Source organism: Brassica napus, chromosome C8, assembly GCF_020379485.1.
Source record: "Brassica napus cultivar Da-Ae chromosome C8, Da-Ae, whole genome shotgun sequence".
Taxonomy (NCBI): domain Eukaryota; kingdom Viridiplantae; phylum Streptophyta; class Magnoliopsida; order Brassicales; family Brassicaceae; genus Brassica; species Brassica napus.
Window position 1 is genome coordinate 14130321 of NC_063451.1, and position 18860 is coordinate 14149180.

The 18860-nt window shown below is 40.0% G+C and overlaps 2 protein-coding genes across 2 annotated transcripts; one reads left to right on the plus strand and one right to left on the minus strand.

Annotated features, from left to right (window-relative positions):
• Window positions 1–12734: 12734 nt before the first annotated feature.
• LOC106447729 lies at window positions 12735–14166 on the plus strand. Its single transcript, XM_013889707.1, has 2 exons — window positions 12735–12829; window positions 12891–14166. Exons 1-2 carry the CDS (start codon window positions 12735–12737, stop codon window positions 14164–14166), a joined length of 1371 nt encoding a protein of 456 aa, XP_013745161.1.
• Window positions 14167–14790: 624 nt separating this feature from the next.
• Window positions 14791–15463, minus strand: LOC106450393 (uncharacterized protein At4g04775-like). Its single transcript, XM_013892039.2, has 3 exons — window positions 15290–15463; window positions 14945–15214; window positions 14791–14832 (listed from the first exon to the last, which is right to left on the minus strand). The coding sequence occupies exons 1-3, from the start codon at window positions 15461–15463 to the stop codon at window positions 14791–14793; spliced, it is 486 nt and encodes a 161-aa protein (XP_013747493.2).
• Between the last annotated feature and the right edge of the window lie 3397 nt (window positions 15464–18860).

The window sequence follows — 18860 nt, forward strand, 5'->3', positions numbered from 1 at the left end:
TGGAATCAGTGATGTGCAGCTGCTCAGGACTTTCTTCAGAGGCATCGCACGAGTATATAAGATGGCTCTGGACACATCTAGTAAAGGGAACTTTAACACTAGGAATCCAGAAGAGGCTATGAGTCTGATTGAGAACTTGGCGTCTAGTAATAGCACTAAGAACACTGATTTTGAGAGAAGAAAATCGGCCACCCTAGGAAAGGAGGAGTTGGACGATGTTAAGGCTAGACTGGATAGTTTTCACAAGCTTCTCAAGAAGCAAATTAGCTTTGCAGAGGATATGGAAGCTGTGGAAATCAACAGTGATGGAGATTTAGAAGAGGATGTGAATTTCATCAGTGGTACTAGTTTTCAGAATCAGAAGCCTGAGAATCAGAGTGGATACAGAAAATCCTATGGGAATGGACAGTGGAGTAACTTCAACCAGAGTTCACAGTTCCATAAACCCTACAGCAGCAACTTCAACAACAGCAGCAACTTCAACAACAACAGAAACAAGAACTATAGAAATTCTTCCTACCAGAACGTGCCACCACAGACTCGAGAGAGCAAGATAGAATCAATGATTGATCAAGTTCTTGAGGGTCAACATAAGCTTATGGTGAATGTCAATGGGAAAATATATGTTGTCTACACCGAGCTTAATTCAAAGTTTGAGACTCCGAACACACATGTGAAGAAGTTAAGAACACAAGTGGTTCAGACATTAGAAGCTGTTAAGAAGCAAGAGACCTTCATCAAGGGTAACAAAGATGAAGCACTGAAGTACCACATGAATGCAATCATAGAGGATGATTTCTGGCAAGTAGTTAAGGAGGAAAAGCTTCAGGAGGGAGATTTTGATGTTGAAAGCTCCATGAGCTTCGGCGGTTCACAATGGTGTCGACCGACGCCAATAGATGAAAATCGATCGATGGAATGGGATGAACAACGATCAACATTGGATGTTCAACATCGATCGACGAGTCAGTTGCATCATGCGAGACGGTCAGGATCATGAACCATGAAGAATTCACAGCTAGACACCTTCATCCACCCAAACCCTTTTTGCGAACATCGATCGACATAGTGAGTAAGTCGCCGATCGACATAGAGATTCAAATGGCGATCAACAGTAAACCTCAGTCATTGATCGACGAGCACCTCTATGCTACCGAGTGCAACTACCCAAGATAGACATAGCATGACTAAATGCACTCAGAAACCCATCTCAACCTTCAGAGACATCAACATACAATATCAGTGAGCAATCTGAAGATGCACCAGAGCCTATGCAAGTTGATCAGGCTACTGTGGGAAGAACCTTGAGGAAGAGGAAGGAAAAGGTTCCGAAGCATCTGAAGAGAGGAACTAATGATAAGGAGATGAAGAGTTTCAGAAAGAGGATTCTAAGGATCCCATTGGATAAGCCATTTGAGGAGGCTTACTTTACCGACAAGCTGTGAATGTTCTTCAAAGAGACCGAGGAAACTGAAGAGGACATTAGGACAATGTTCCACCAGGTCAGAGAGAAGATGAGACAGAGGATTACACTGAAGAAGAAGAGTGATCCGGGAAAGTTTGTGGTACCTTGTTTAGTAGGAGGCATCGACTACCCTAGTGCTCTATGCGACACTTGATCTGCTGTCAACATTCTACCTAAGGTGATGGCAGACCATCTAAGTCTGAAGATAGAGCCTTCAGAGGATTCATTCACTTTTGTGGATTGTTCTCAGAGGAACTCAGGAGGATTCATCAGAAACCTTGAGGCGAAGATTGGTAGCCCTAGTTCCAGTAGACTTCCATTATATGGACATCAAGCTCAATTGGAATCATTCTCTATTACTTGGGAGAGCCTTCATGGCTACTGTAGGAGCAGTATGCGACATGCAGACCAACAAGTTGTGCCTGACACTCATAGACCCTACTGTCTATTATGATCCGATGAGAGTTGTCAAGCAACAAACAAGCTACATGGGGATTGGAGATAATCCATGATACATTGCAGCTTGCCACTGGGACCATGAAACTGATGAGGAATCGGATGCCAAAACATCGATCAATACTCAACCTGAGATATCGATTGACGAAAAGCTTGTAGCGACGATCGACAATGAATTTGAAGCAGCGATCGACAGTGACCATGCGAATGCGGTAGATGATTTTCCAAAAGGATCTATCAACAGTTGGGAGAATTACTACTACTAACCTAGTTTCGCTGTTTACACTGCTATACCTTCGAAGAGGAAGATGAGTGCAATGGAACCTGATGAGTATGATGAGGACTACATAGAAGAGGAGATCATTGAGTACCGTGGTCTTGCCATGGAAGAAGCAGGAGTTCTCCAGATTTCCAATGAGACCATAGGGGAAACATCGATCGACGGGAACAACAAGATATTGTTCGATACTCATCACGGAACAGAGCCAGACGCTAAAGCAGAGGAATCAACATCGATCGATTGGAGAGGTCAACCATCGATCGACGGTAACTTTGAGTTTGGACAAAGAGCTTATGATTCTGACAACAACAAATTATTCCAGTGGGAAAGAAGAGATGAATACGACGTATACAGAGACGAGCATGGATATGCACGAGCGCCTGATGGAAGAATCATTCATGTGTCTAGGGAAAACATCAGAGATATTTTGGAGAGAGATACAATGCTTGGAGAGACTAATATTTGTCTACCAGAGCATGCATCGAAGTTCACCAGAAGCTTGCCAATGTTAGGGAGCTACAGCAGAGTAGATATTGATGACATTGTACATGGGATCTACAAAATCCAAGATATGTCAGGAGATGATATCTACAAGAGGCTCGATGATGTCTACTACCCACTCAATGACAGCATTGACAGTCTGACTACATGCAAGGATGAGCTGAAAGAGGAGATGGACATGATTCGGAGATAGAATGCAATCTGATCTGAAGCATTGATTGACGGTTACACTCGACCATTGATCGACGATGGATACACACATTTACAAAGAAGGGGTAACAGTTAAGTTGTTAGAGGACAAGCTTGATGAGATTAATTTTTCTCAAGAGTTGATGCGAGAAGACTTTTCCCGGAGATTTGAGGACTTTGACAAAACAACTCAGGCCAGATTTGGAATGCACCAACAACCTTCAGAAAAGGATGCATGTCATTGGGGTTGATAAGGAGATACTCAAAAACCATTGGATCAGAGGAGATGAAGCCATAAGAAGTTTTGTTGGTACATGGTTTCAGATGAGCAAGGAAGATGTAAACACTTTTTTCCCAACAAGTAGTCATTCACCTCCGTACTAGCCAACCCACTTCCAAAGTCAAGCTAAATGACTATAACAAAGCGCTGAGTGGGAGGCAACCTACTATTAGGTAATTTTACTTAGCTTTATTCTGAATTTATTATTGATTTTCGCATTTAATTTATTGCAGTTCATAAAAAAAAAACAAAAGGAGACCCGAGAAGACGTTTGCCCAGGCTATCGACCGATGAGACCAGGTCGATATCGATCGACAGATCTACACCAGCACTGATCGATAGACACTTAATTGTGTTGATCAACATTAACTATCAGCGAGCATGTATATCGTTTACCTTGTTAATTACACACTTATGAATTATTTTCCACCAAACTCCGACTAGATACACACCGGGGACAGTGTAATTTAAGTCTAGGGGAAAGTTTACTGATATCTAGTTTATTGTATGAGTTTTTTATAATATTTTTCAAAAAAATTTATTGAGTCAAGAAGGGAATAATGAACTTTACAATTTCACTTACTATCTAACCACTCTTAGATTTATTGACTGCAGAGTGTATTAGAGATACTTAAGTGGATCACCTGCCAATTACCCACATTTTCTGAGAATGTTTGAAAGAGCCAAAGCTGATCTTCAGCCTAAATGAGCTTAATCTACTTGTCTTAGGTCTTGGTATACATTATTAGATCAGATTCCTCCTACAAGTCTGAAAGGTAAAAGTTTGTGTGTTTCTGATTCTCTTCTCTCTCTCTTCGGCATCTATATAAGTAAAAGTTTGAAATGATTTCCAGCGGTTTAGAGGGGTATGAGTGTCTCCTGCGACCCCATTATTCTACTATAATGGAATGAGCACACATCGTTGGAAGCGAGGGGTAAGAATGTCTCATGTGACCCCATTATTCGCCTACACTTTGTCAATAAAAGAAAAAGAGAAAGAAAAAAAAAAGAGAAAAGAAGGTGAATAAAGATAGACAATATCAGCATCATTGTTCATTGGAATTGAGATTCAGAGAACAGAGAAAGAGGGAAGAGAGGGATCATAAAAGACTACATGTGTGTTCAGAAACTTGCTTGAGTAAGAATTCATGTGTCTTTTGATCGATACTCCCCAGATAAAGCCTACACTTTAATATATATATATAATAAATCAGATCAGTAGAGGGCGCGTGTCAGACACTATTAGCTAAGTTGTTGGTTATATGGATTTTGTTGCTAAGCTAGGATATGGTATATAGAATACCTCTGAAGTTAGAATTGATTTGATGTGGCTTGCAACATTGTAGAGGTGATGATATAAGTTCTTAAATTGTGTGAGTCCCTACTGTTTTCAAAACCTCTTTTGTAAATACTCTTTGTTTTGCTTGAGGACAAACAAAAGGATAAGTCTGGGGGTGTTATATATCGTGGATTTTATCCACTTTTAACCAGGGTATATATGTGTTTTAGGAACTATCTATGTTATTTTGGAGTCTTTTTAGCACTATTACAGGTTCACGGGTGATTTACAGAAAAATGATGATTTGAGTGCATTTTGGAGATAAATTGAGAGGAAGCTCGAACCTGACCATCGAACCAGTTCGAGGTGGACAATCAGAGTCCACCATTGATCGATGCACACTCTGTGCCATTGATCGACAACAAAGCACAAAAAGCCCATCCGGCTTCAAACCCAAGTCAAGACATATTTACAGAAATACCCCTAGCGACTTTTGACATAATATTTATGCGCTATGCCATTGTTCTAGGCAACACATACTTTATGCAATTTCTAGTTTTTACACAGAAAACTATTCTAAGGTTTTAAGTAAATTTGGAGAGAAAATCCAAGACTCCTTCAGACTCTGAATCATCAGACGACTGCAATGGAACTCCTTTTCCCTTCTTTGAGTTTGGACATTCACGCCGTGTGTGTCCAACACCTCCGCACTCAGAACACTTAAGTTCTCTTGGCTGTGCTACAGGACACTCAACTCTTATGTGACCAACGACTCCACACTCATAGCACCTGAGACTTTCTCTCCTTCTGCCATTGCCACGATCACCTCCCTGGCGACCATACTGATTCCTCCCACTAGAAGAATTCGTCTTACCAAAATTCCTGACCAACATACCAATGTCATCTTCAATCTTCTGAAACCTATCAGTATCTTTGTCAGCTACAAGCGCCACACTCCTTGGCGCACTGCTTGATGTAGAGACTGAACTACTGTCTGTCTTCATCTCTTGTGCCTTCAGCATACCCACAAGCTTGTCAAACTTGAGCTCATCCGTGTTTGTAGTCATCTGCAAAACCGCCTTGTGAGCTCCAAACTTTGTTGGAAGATAGCGTAGTAACTTCTTTACCAGCCTCTTCTCCTTGTACTTCTTTCCAAGTACAAATGCTTCATGCGCCATAGCACTGAGTTTGGCACAGAAGCTCGCCACAAAATCATTATCAGACCACCTGAGATTCTCAAACTGTGACCCAAGATGATCTAGACGTGTCCTCTTGACACTCTCATCTCCTTCAAACGAATTCAGCAGGATCTCCCACGCCTTTTTAGCCGAAGTACTCCCCTGAATCAGCTGAAACCACTCTGCTTCAACAGCTCCAAAAATCATCGACAACGCCTTTGCATTAAATTTTGATGCATTGCGTTCTGCCTCTGACCAATCCTCTTTTGGCTTAGACTTCTTCTCACCTCCTGTGACTATGGTAGGCTCCTCCCAACCAATCTCCACAGCTGTCCAGACATCTTCATTGATTCCTCGAATCATCTGCTTCATGCGAGCCTTCCAATGACCATACTGGTCCGCATTCAACACGATCGCCTTCTGCACAGAGATAATCGTGTCCATCTTCACCTTCAGGATCACACCATTAACTTAGGTGACCTGCTCTGATACCACTTGTTAGTGCAAAGATGACACCACAATAAGGTAGTGTAGAAGATAAATCAAGAGACAAACAACTACAAGCAACCCTTAAGCTTTATTAGAAATCGCCTTGTACACTCTATTACAAGTTCTGCTTAATCAGCTTTACACAGTCTATTACACCCTAACAACTGCTACTGAAAGATTCCTAATCTACCCGCTTGTGTCTCTCTTCCGTCGAGTACTTCAGCCACTGCTTCAGCACGACCCAAGAACACCTCTAAGAGCTTCTCTCTCTCTCTATAAGATCAGCCTCCGTGTCTCAGTCTCTATACAAACGACCCCATAGATATCTTATAGTTATTCTCCATGTTCCCGAAACCCTAGTCTCCAAGGCAACATGTATGGACATCTTCCATAACAATAACTGCAACTTTCCTTTTCTTGGAATGCACTTATTCCTCTTTCTTTAAGTCATAAACTTGCTCCTCAAGTTTATTCCTCTTTCCATATCTCCAAGATACTCCCTTGCTCTCCAAGTCTACCCGACTCCAGCTCAGCATCTTGACTCCACATGATCTTCACCACTTAACCCGACGTCTGCTATAGCTATTACGTCAGCGACTACTTCAGGGCAGACATCTTGCATCTTCAAAGTATCCAAATTAAAAATACAAATATAACTCTTGACTCTCCCAGCGACTCAAGCCCTATTCACTTTTGAACTATATTGCTTTATACCCTTGGGTCCTCTTATATAGAAAGGTCCAATAACAACTTCATAACAACTTTCTGACCGTCTTTCATCTTATATCAGTTATCATTTGGCGCCAAACTCTCCTCTTCCTTCTTCTTCTTTCTGATATAAACATTATTAGGTATGTCAAAAGTGTGGATCGTAATGGACACGACCAACATGTTTCAGAACATATCTCAGAAGGAAATAACCAATATGTTTCAGAACTTGTCCCAGAATTACAACAACAACATATTTCAGAAAGAGTCTTCGATCCTTTGGCTGGTGTTTAGCAAGTTCATGAAGAAGAAATTATGCAAGAAAACGTGATGAAAAGAATATATAAGCATAGATAAATACTTCATGAGAAGCAGAACCTTTATGCTTAGAAGGTGATCTTAATCAAAATGTAACTGGACCAGTAGCAAATGACCATTATGTCCTAGAAGTGGCTGACAAACATCAAAATCAAGTAAAATAAACGTTTTGAAGATATTATTAATGTGAATCTAACTACTGTGTATGTATTGCCCAACATATTGACAAGGGAAAAACAACAAAATTGGTATTCTCCCAATGTAGAGAAAAATAAATCATATTCTATTGCGAAATAAGTGTCAACGAAACTACCACTAGTTGCTACGGTAGAATCGTAGCAAACAAGAAAAAAGCTACGACTTTGCTACGTTTTAGCTACGAATGAAAAAACGTAGCAAGCTGCTGCTAAAGCGTAGCAAATTTGCTACGATTTTGCTACGAAACAAAACGTGGCTTATGTTTGCTATGACTTTACAACGGAAAGTAACGTGGTAACTTGCTACGATGTGAGACCGTGTCAATTTGTGTGTTAATTAGCTACAAATTGCTTCGGTTCGATTGTAGGTTTAGTTTTTATTTTTTCTTAAAGCGGAAAATATAGCTACGTAAACAAAAACTGTATCAAATTCGTAGAGACCACCGAAAAAAACGTCCCACCAGTCAATCATACGCAAGTGTTGGGGATAAAAACAAAACGAAAAAAATCCATGACACGTTTTCGTAGCTAAGATCGTGGCTTATTCTAAATGTAACGTTCCATCGTTCCGACAATGTGCAGGCCAAATAATTCAAGATATTTTGAACTTGCTACGACTCCATTTCGTAGCAAAATTCGTAGCATATTTCTTAGCATTTCGTGGCAGATTTCGCAGCAAATGTCGTAGCAAATGTCAAGATGTTTTATATAAAAACAAGTGAGCACTTCACTCTCATTACAACGAGTTTGATATCAAACATAAAAACGCTTCCATTCGAGAGAGTTCATCAATGTCTGATTATTTTTATTCAAGAGAGTGGATGGATCAACACATTGATCCGATCAATAATTGTGTTTCTCGTGAGTTTAAGGAAGGTGTTTATGTTTTTATCGCATTTTTTTCCAATCAAACTTCTTTTATAGAGGGGAAAACCATGTTATGTCCTTGTGCAAGATGTCAAAACCGAAAACAACGTGACTCGAGAACCGTATCTCACCATCTTTACCGAGTCGGGTTCAAAAGTAATTATTATTTATGGTCAAGCCATGGAGAAAATTACTATGACGTTGGCGAATCATCGACGGAAGGTCAATTTATGGGAGAAGACACACTGCATACGGAAGAAGAGGCATACCAGGGGAACTTTCCAAATGTTATGGGAGGAGTATTGGAGGATGTGATGGAAGCACCCAATGAAGAGCAATATAGAGATGGTGTGTTTCAAGCATTTGAAGCCGCAAATGAACCATTATACGAAGGATGTGTTGAGGGTATTTCTCAGTTATATTTGGCATCACGTTTAATGAAAGTAAAAACTGATCATAATTTACCGGAGTCATGCTTGAATGAGATATCACAAAATTTTAGAGATGTTCTACCATAGCCAAACAAATCTCCTGGATCATATTACGAGATGAAGAAGTTGACAAAGGCACTTGGTCTCCCTGTTGTGAAGATTGATATTTGTGAGGATAAACTGCATGTTATTTTGGAGGGAAGATAAATAGTTGGTGGTGTGTCGGTTTTGTGAAAAGATTGATATCACCAGAACCGTGGAAAGGGGAAAAAGCTGCCAAAACAAAGAATGTTTTACATGCCTATTACGGAGAGGTTGAAGCGGTTGTACCAACTTGAAGCGACTGCATCACATATGCGATGGCACACAGAACATGAGTCGCCCGAAGGAGAAATGTATCACCCTTCTGATGGAGCAGCTTGGAAGCATTTTAACAAGGTATATCCTAATTTCGCTGAAGAAAGTCGGAATATATATCTAGGCTTAGCAACAGATGGATTTAACCATGTTGGTATGAGTGGTGAAGTACACTCGGTATGGCCAGTAATTGTTACTCCGTATAACTTATCTCCTGGGATGTGTATGAAAAGAGAATATTTCTTTTTATCAGTCTTAGTGCCCGGGCCAAGACATCCAAAGAAGAGCATTGATATCTACCTGCAGCCGCTAATTGAAGAATTACAAAGTTTGTGGAGTCACGGGGTATAAACATATGATATCTCGAGAAAGGAAACATTCACGATGTGAGCCGCATTAATGTGGACAATTAATGACTTTTCCGCTTATGGCATGATGTTAGGTTGGATGACTCATGGTCGTTTAGCTTGTCCATATTGTCTAGATGATACAAAGTCATTTTGGTTGCAACACGGAAGGAAGCATAGCTGGTTTGATTGTCATCAAATGTTTCTACCTAAAGAGCATCCTTACAGGAGAAATTTCCAAGCGTTTCGAAGGGGGAAGACAATAAGTGATGATCCTCCACCATGGTTGACGGGAGAAGAAATTCGCTACGAAAGAATCAACAACATCGTATGGCTGAAGAAAACTGTTGAATGTGGAGGAAATGGACATGAGAAACCTGCAAGGAACATAGAAGGCTACGGAAAAGATCACAATTGGGTGAAGAAGAGTATCTTTTGGGAATTGCCGTACTGGGAAAACCTTCTTCTTCGCCACAACGTCGACTTCATGCACGTTGAGAAAAATTTCTTTGATAATCTTATCAACACGGTGCTTAATGTTCCTTGGAAGACTAAAGATAATGCAAAGTCGAGGATGGATCTACCTGATTTGTGCAGAAGGCAAGAGTTACATATCAAAGATGATGGAACGATGCCGATCCCGATATTTCGGTTGTCAAAGGAATAAAAAAAAAGAATTCTTGCGATGGTTGAAGGAAGATATAAAATTTCCAGATGGGTATGCTTCAAAGTTTAGTAGATGTATAGATGAGACTAATTCAAAGCTTTCAGGCCTAAAAAGTCATGATTGCCACGTCATCATGCAACGACTTCTCCCATTTGCGTTTAAGGAGTTACTTCACAAAAATGTCCACATTGCAATTTCAGGTAATTTTTAAAAAAAACCTTTTTAAGTCTTACTATGCATGCACTAACTCAAAAATGTTTTGTGTAGAGATAGCACTCTTCTTTCGGGATATCTCTGCAAAAATATTAAAGAACGAAGATGTTGCCATTTTAAAAGAAAACATTGCGGTGAAGCTTTGTAATTTGGAAAAGATTTTTCCACCTTCGTTTTTTGATGTTATGGAGCATCTCGTTGTGCATTTGCCAAATGAAGCTGCGCTTGGTGGTCCAGTGCAATATACATGGATGTATCCTTTCAAGCGATACATGTACCATCTGAAGAAAAAAGTTAAAAATAAGGCACATATTGCAGGTTCCATTATTTCTGAATGTCTTACTTAGGAGATTTCTAGAGCTTCTGCACATCACTTTGGAAATTCAGAAGTGCCCGCTACCGTTTTGCAACCTGGAGATATTCTCTTTACATATCATGATCCAGATGTGCCAAATATATTTTACCATGAGGGTCGAGTTAGTGGAAAAAATAGAGAAGACGCATCTAACCGATGATGACTATAATGTGTAACACACGTTTTTGATGCTCAATTGTCCTGCACTTGACCCATACGAAAGGTATTTTAAATAGTTTTTATATGTTACATTTTTAGCAACGTCAGTTATAATCATTTTATAACAACTACGGAACAGGATGTTTGAGGAGTTTATGATGGACAACAACCCAAATATATGTGGTAATGATCTACAAATAGCAAAAGACAACCACTATGCGGAATGGGTGAGAAACTATGTAAGTTTTTGATATAAATTGATTATCAATGTGAATTTATCATTGACATAATTTTAATTAACAGGTTAACGAAGCAAGTAAGGTATATCAGCTTCCATTGTGGATGTTGGATTTCGTACAAGGCCCGAAACAAAATTAAAAAGCTTGGCCGGTTTATTTCTCACGAGGATACTGCTTCCACACACATAGCCATGGCCAAGATAAAAGAACCCAACATTACGGTGTCCAAGTCCGGGGTACGACAGACACTGACTATTACGGCTTGATCGAGGAGATAATGATGGTTGAGTATTCTGGTTCTGTTAGGCTTAAAGCCATGGTTTTTAAGTGTAAGTGGTTTGATACAATTGTAGGTCGGGGAATTCGAAAACATAAATCGGGAATCGTCGATGTGTCTCCGCGCTGGCGGTACGAGAAATATGACCCATTTATCTTATCTGGTAATTGTGATCAAATTTTTTTCATTCCTTATCCACGGGTTCAAGGCACATCAGCAAACGATTGGTGGGCATGTACGAAAATTGTGCCTAGAGGGGTTCTAGAAACTTCTGAAGTTTCTCTTACTGCGTTACAAGATGATACACACAATCAAGTTGTTGCACGAAGTGAAATGTTACGCTTTTAAACTTATGTTGTGGAAGATGATTTTGATTATGATTCGACGCCGGTTGTTCCTCCCAATGACGAATACGTTTCTGAAGACGAGTTAGAACTGTCATGTATTGATTCTGATTCAGGATCTGATTCAAGTTCTTAGTGTTTTTATGATATATGAATGTATGATATAAGTTCTTAATGGTTTGTAAGATATAGGGAAGACGACGTATTTCTCCACCATAACTATCACATAGTAATAAATGTACACAATTTTTCACCCTCGTCCCAATTGCCCACTTTATAAGTATAACAACCTATTTCCACACAATATGAAAGTTTGAAACCCGTTTCCACACAAACTTTGAAAGACGGACTAATACCGACAAATTGCGGTTTAAAGTTGGTTAGTGTTCCCTAAACCTAAACTTAACCAATCGCTAACTTAGGTAAACCAAAAACGACCCGATTACGACCCGAGTAGAGATATAAACCAGATTAAATCAACCTAATACCAATTGGAACTAATAAACCGACCCAAGACCCGAAAACATAAATCTTTTGTTTCTCTCTCGCGAAGAACGTCGCTGTTCTTCCTCCTCCGCCTCGTTGCTCCTCTGATTGTTCTCTCTGAAGTAATTTCGAGAATTCTATCTCTAACTCTCTCGCTCTCTCTCGCTTTCTCTCTATCTCTCTCTCGTTACTGTATTATCTCTTTGTCTACCTCTCTTTCTGGTACTGACGCTGTGTTTCTCTGTTTTGCAGGAATCGAGAATGGAATCATGGACTAACGTGAATGTTGAGTGGAATGATGTACCTGATTTCGACCCAGGGACTACCGATTCTCCTGATGTTGACTCCGATTCTCCTGATGTTGTCTCTGATGGAGAAGATCGCAGAGAGCGCAACGACTACAACATTGAGAAAAAAGCTTTAAACTTTGTTGATGAACCTCAAGTGAAGCATAACTTGTATCCAGAGACAGAAGATGATGAAGATGAAGAGGGGGAATAACTTCAAAGGACTATCTACAGGCGGCGCAATGATATTAGGAGAGGCAGTGGGGAGTTGTATGTAGGGCAAGTGTTCATCAGTGGAATTGCATTTAAGGAAGCAGTGCTCGACTATGCTCTGAAAACGGGTCTGAACATCAAGCAAAATAGATATGACAAGACAAAGATTGCCTTTGTATGTGAAGGCAAAGGTTGCTTTTGGCGCATTTACTGCTCATCCTCAGCAAAGTATCCCAGCAAATGGCAGGTGAAGATATTGAAGAAGGATCATACCTGTGTTCCTACGGGTACTTGTGAGATGCTCAAAGATCAGAGAAGCTGTTTGTTGACAAGATCAGAGAAGAGCCAGAGTATTTCATGCCCATGAAGATTGAGGAGCTGGTTATGGAGAAGTGGAAGCTCAGTGTTAGTAGGCCGCAATGCCAACATGCTAGGAACAAAGCGCTCAGATGGATTGAAAGAGAGTATGATGAGCAGTTTGGACGGTTGAGGGATTACTGCGCTGAGATAAGAAGCTCGAATGTTAATTCTTCTGTTGAGCTTGACTGCCTGAGAAATGATGATGGGATCGAAGTTTTCAACAGATTTTATGTCTGTTTTGACATTCTGAGGAGAACCTGGAAAGAAACGTTCAGGCCACTAATTGGAGTAGATGATTGTTTCTTGAAGTCTAGGATGAAAGGAAAGCTTCTCGTGGCTTTGGGTCGTGATGCCGATAACGCCATTTACCCTATCGCATGGGCTGTGGTACAAGTAGAAAACAACAACAATTGGTTGTGGTTTGTGAGAAAGATCAAGGTTGATCTAGGACTAGATGAAGGAGAGGGTTATGTTATGGTTTCAGATCGTCAAAAGGGATTGATTGCAGCTGTGAAGAGAGCACTATCGCGAATTGAGCATAGGATGTGTGTCAGACACATCTATGGCAACTTGAAGAAACTCCATGGGAAGAAACCTGAAATGAAGCTAAAGCTTTGGAACCTTGCTTGGAGCTACAATGATGCTGATTACAAAGCAAATCTCAAATACTTTGAGAGGTATGATCAAGATGTTTATGACTACGTGATGAAGGCAAAGCCAGGGAAGTGGTGTAGGGAATTCTACAAGCTTGGAACTTTTTGTGAAGACGTGGAGAATAGCTCAACTGAATCTTTCAACAACTCCATAGGTAAAGCCCGAGACAAGCCTTTTGTACCTATGTTTGAGACAATAGCTCGCTTGGCGATGGTTCGTATAGCGAGAAGAGATGTCATCTGCAGCAGCCACGAAGGGATTTGCACACCGTATGTCATTGAGATGCTCGAGAGTTTGCATGAGAAAGCCTCGAAATGCATGGTTCAACCTTCCACCAACCAGACATATGAATCTACTAGTAATGACTGTGTGCATAGGGTGAGCTTGGAAAATAAAACATGTAGCTGCAGAAGATGGGAGATTACAGGGATCCCTTGTGAGCACGCCTATGGAGTTATGCTGAAGAAAGGTTTAGAGGCTCAAGACTTTGTGGTTCACTGGTTTAGGATAGCTACGTGGAGGCGTACGTATGCTGAAGGGATTGTACCTTTGCGTGGAGCAAAGTTCTAGCCCGTAGGACCGGAACCATCTATAATTGAACCTGAGATCCCAGATCAACCAGACCATAAGAAGGAGACTAAAGCAGATAAAAAGAGAGAGAAAGGAGTCAATGAATCACCATCGAAGAAAAAAAGAGAAGTTCTTGAAGGGGATAATGCACTGTGGGATATGTGGTGTTGCTAATCATAACTCTAGATTCCATAAGAAGAATACAAAAAAGGTATGCTTCACTGTGTTTTCGGTTTTGATGTGTTGTTTTTGGATTGAGTGAAGATTGTTGTGTTTATTGTGATATGTTTTCATCCTTTTGTGAGTGGTGAATCATCTCACCCTATAGCCTCACAAGGTGTTTTCACTCAAGCCACTCAGCCTTAGAAGTGAAGAAGAGAAGATGGATGTGAAGAAGTGGTCGATTTTTCAGTTGTTTAATGGTCTTTTTTGAGGTTCTAGGACCTTGTTTCTCGGCTTTGATTCCTTTTGCATGTTCTAGGACCTTGTTTCTCGGGTATTTGGACTAGTTTAATGGCTTGTGACTCCATTTTGGTGTGTTCTATGTATGCTTTAGACTCAATGTAAAATAATTTAATGGCTTTGGTCATTCTTATGTATGCTTTAGACTTTGATTCTCGCCTTTTAAAACAACTGAAACTTTTTAGCATACTTGGAATCATCATCCTAAGCAGAACAAACACTTAACAATACAACCATCATCAACTTAAAGACTTAAACATAACAAACTGAGACAGACAAACATCGGTTTTGAATCAACTGCAACAAGCTATATAACCTTAGACAACACAACCATGGTCAAACATCCTAAAACAACAAGCACAAGCGCTTTCTTCACCTCGCATTTGGCTTCACTCATAACATCTTCCATTCTTGCACAAATCCCAGTCTCCAATTTCAATTCAAGCTCTTCAAACTTCTTCCTCTCTTCTTCACCACGCTCAGCAAGAATTGTTTGTTCAAGTTTCCCTATCCTAAATGACAATGCTTCAACCTCATCCAACAACGCCTCATCAACCCATTTATAAGTGTGATTATCATTACTCAGCTACAAAACACACAAAAATTTGATTTTGACATCAAACACACAAAAACTCAATCACATTTATACCAAGAATCTAACCCTTTTCTCCGCCGCAAAAGCACACCAGAAGTATCTTCTGTAAGGATTTGCGGTCGACTTTGACATCAAGGAGACAACCAATTCTCCACACCAACATCTTTTCGGCACACCAACAACGCGACCTCTTGCTCGCGCACTACTGGCTCCACTCGAATTTCCAAATTCATTGCTCATACTTTCTGGGGTTTTCTTCGTAAGAAATTAACTCTCTTCTCAGTTTTTTTTTGGTTTTTAGGGTTCTAAGGGAATGAAATCGATTTTGGGGGTTTTAAAAGGGTTTTGGGTCGATCCTAAGTCGGATCTATTTTTGAGTTGGATCGTACCAGTGTCAACCGATACGAACTTGTTTACTACCGGTTAAATTCGAAAACCATCAAAACCAACTCAAATCTTCGTCTGTGTGGAAACGGGTTTCGAACTTTCATATTGTGTGGAAATAGGTTGTTATACTTATAAAATGGGCAATTGAGACGAGGGTGAAAGACTGTGTACATTTATTACTATGTGATAGTTATGGTGGAGAAATACGTCGTCTTCCCTAAGATATATGAATGTATAATATAAGTTCTTAGTGTTTGTAAGATATATTAATGTGTAATATAAGGTTTTATGAAAGATATATGAATGTATAATATAAGTATTAATGGTTTGTAAGATATGAAATTATAGTATATTAGTGTATAAAAAAAATATGAAAACCCTATCTAAACTCTATCTTTTTTAAACAAAATCTAAACCCTATCTATAAACCCTATCTAAACCTTAATTTTTTTTTAAACCCTATCTAAACCCTATCGGTAAACCTATTTAAACCTTAATTTATTTTTAATGAAAACCATATCTAAACCCTATCCATAAACCATATCTAAACCTTAAATTTTTTATTTATGAAAACCCTATCTAAACCCTCATCAACCCCTAAAATCTTCTAAATTTCTCAAAAGTTATGATTCCCTCCAATTTTTTGGGGCCAAAACTAATTCCCTCTAAAGGTTTTAGCCCAAAACGCATTTCCCACACTTAGTATTTTCCCAAAATTTCAACAAACCTACTATCTCCCTCGTGTCTTTGTTTACTCTCCAATTCGTCATCTCATCTCTCTCTCGTCTCGTCTCAAACACGAGAAAACAACCACTCCCTCTCCATCTCTCTAACCTCTCGATCTCTCTTCTAGCTCTCTCGATTTCTCGTCTAGCTCTCTCGGCCATGTCTCATTCCTCTGCAAACGAAATCAACAACTGTCGTCGTCCTCTCGCTCCAAGCTTGAATCTTCAAGGTAATGTTTCGATTTCTTTCGATCTCTCTATTTCTGTCGATTCATTTTTGTTTGGTTAGGATTTCAATCTTGGTGTTTCGATTTTGGGCTTTGATTAGAGTTTCGATCTGGGTTTTGATTTTGGGTTTTGATTATGGTTTCGATTTGGGTTTCGATTTTGGGTTTTGATTAGGGTTTCAATTTGGGGTTCGGTGTTGCTTTTGTTTAGAGTAGGGTTTTGATTTTGGGTTTTCATTTGGGTTTCAAGTTAGCGTTATGGTTTTGTTTTGGGGTTACGGTTTGGTTTCAGTTTGCTTAGGGTTTATGGTTTCGATATAGGGTTTCAATCAAGGTTTCAATCTTAACCGCTTCTTCTGTTTCTCTGTATGTAGTTGTCAGAAACGTGAGACCCCAAATGAGAACCGCTTCAATGCCTCCTGGTATGACTCTTGCTTCTGCTCAACCAACAAGACCTCCTGCAATGGTCGGCTCTTCAACTTCATCTGCGGCTCCTCTTCTCCTCCTCCTCCAACATATGAGAGGAGAACGGAAGAGGCTCTGCTACGTGCTCCATCCAAAATTAACCAGCCACACCTCCATCCTGATAAGATCAATGGAGCATTGTGGTAAGTGATATCATTTACTTAACCATGTAGTTAATGAACTTAGTAGCTAAGTGTTAGGTATACTTAATCGTGTAGTAAATGGATGTAGTTACATGTTCTTATCTGATGTTTGTTATGCTATACATTGTCTTTGCAGGATCGGAGTTGATCCTGAAGTCCATGAGTTTATCAAAGCAACATAGCAGGGAAACTACTGGGGGCCATGGAAAAGCTGGGTAAAGGTTCTAGAGGAGAAGAGAACAAGTTGGTGGCACTCATTCATCGTAAGTGGTCCTGAACCATTCTCGTTTCCCTTTCAAAAGTATATATTTTGCTTCTAATCACTTCTCTTCTTTTCTAGCAACAATACTACTGGGAAGATAGATTTCATGATGAAATTTACTTCAAATGAAAGCTTCAGACTCAAGTGACTATCTGCGGACGCATAAGCCAGAAAACACAAAAAAACAAGCAACCAAGTTACGTCAGTGCAAAAGACTGAGAAACAATCCTTGCGAATTGGTCAACATCTGAAGCAAAAGCAAAGAGCCAATCATCATCTGAATCTCGCTGTTCTGCTCCTCCAGGGCTGAAGATGCACATCCATGGTGCAGGACAACGCACCTTTGCTAATATTGTGTATACAATGGTCAGCTTTCCATCTCTTTTTACTTCCATTTTTCTCTCTATTTAACTGCTTATTGTCTAACTTTCTGTTCTTCCCTTTGTTGTAGGTAGTTGATGAAGGTTTCGAGGGACCAGTTTCATATCCCGACCTTGTGAGAAAGACTCACACCCGTAAAGATGGGACCTTCATTGACGAGCGAGCAGAGGCACTGGTTCTGGAGGTTGAAAAAGCGGTTGAAGAGATGCTACAAGAGGGATCTCCAGTTGAAGATGGCCAAACTGACTCAACAGCTGCCACAACAACTTCAAAGCGCCTTCTCCTAAACCAAGAATACATCAAGGTAATAATCTCTCCTGCTCATTTATCTTTGTTTCTTCTTACTGTTTTTTTGTCAATGTTTCTCTACTCTTGTATTGAATTTATAACAAGATCAGACTGTATTTTTATGACTGATTGTTCTCTGTGGTAATGCTGTTTTGTGTGTGTCCTTTTCAGCGTGGACAGACATGCAGGGGCACCATTTATGGACTTGGCAATCTTCAATACAAGAACAAACGTCCTTCTGAGTCGGTCCCTGCTGCACTCAACAGAAACATAGACATTGAGATGCGGGTTTCTGGAGTGGAGACTCTCATGCAGGAAATCAAGTCTGATGTTCATGCTTTGAAGACTGACTTCAATGAAGGGACAGCTAAAACTCAGTCAACTCTCAACATGATTCTGCAACTTCTACAGCCTCAAGCTTCTACTGCACAACCAAGTCAGTCTCAACATCATTCTCCCTCTCATTCTGAAGCTCAACCTCAAGGTCAAGCTCAACCTGAAGGTCACGGTCAAGCTCCATCTCCACCTCACGATCAGCCTCAAGCTCCAGGTGATGCACAACCTCAACATCTCATCACCAATAACTATTCTGAATTAGATAGGTGGTGTAATGCAGAACTCGGTTTGTAGGTTTAGATGTGTCTGTTTATGTTTTCATGTTTTGAACCTTCTGAATGTTTGAATATTTGAATGTTTGAATCTTTTGAATGTTTTGGATCTTTTGAACTTTTAGGAAGCTATTGTAATATAAATTTGGTG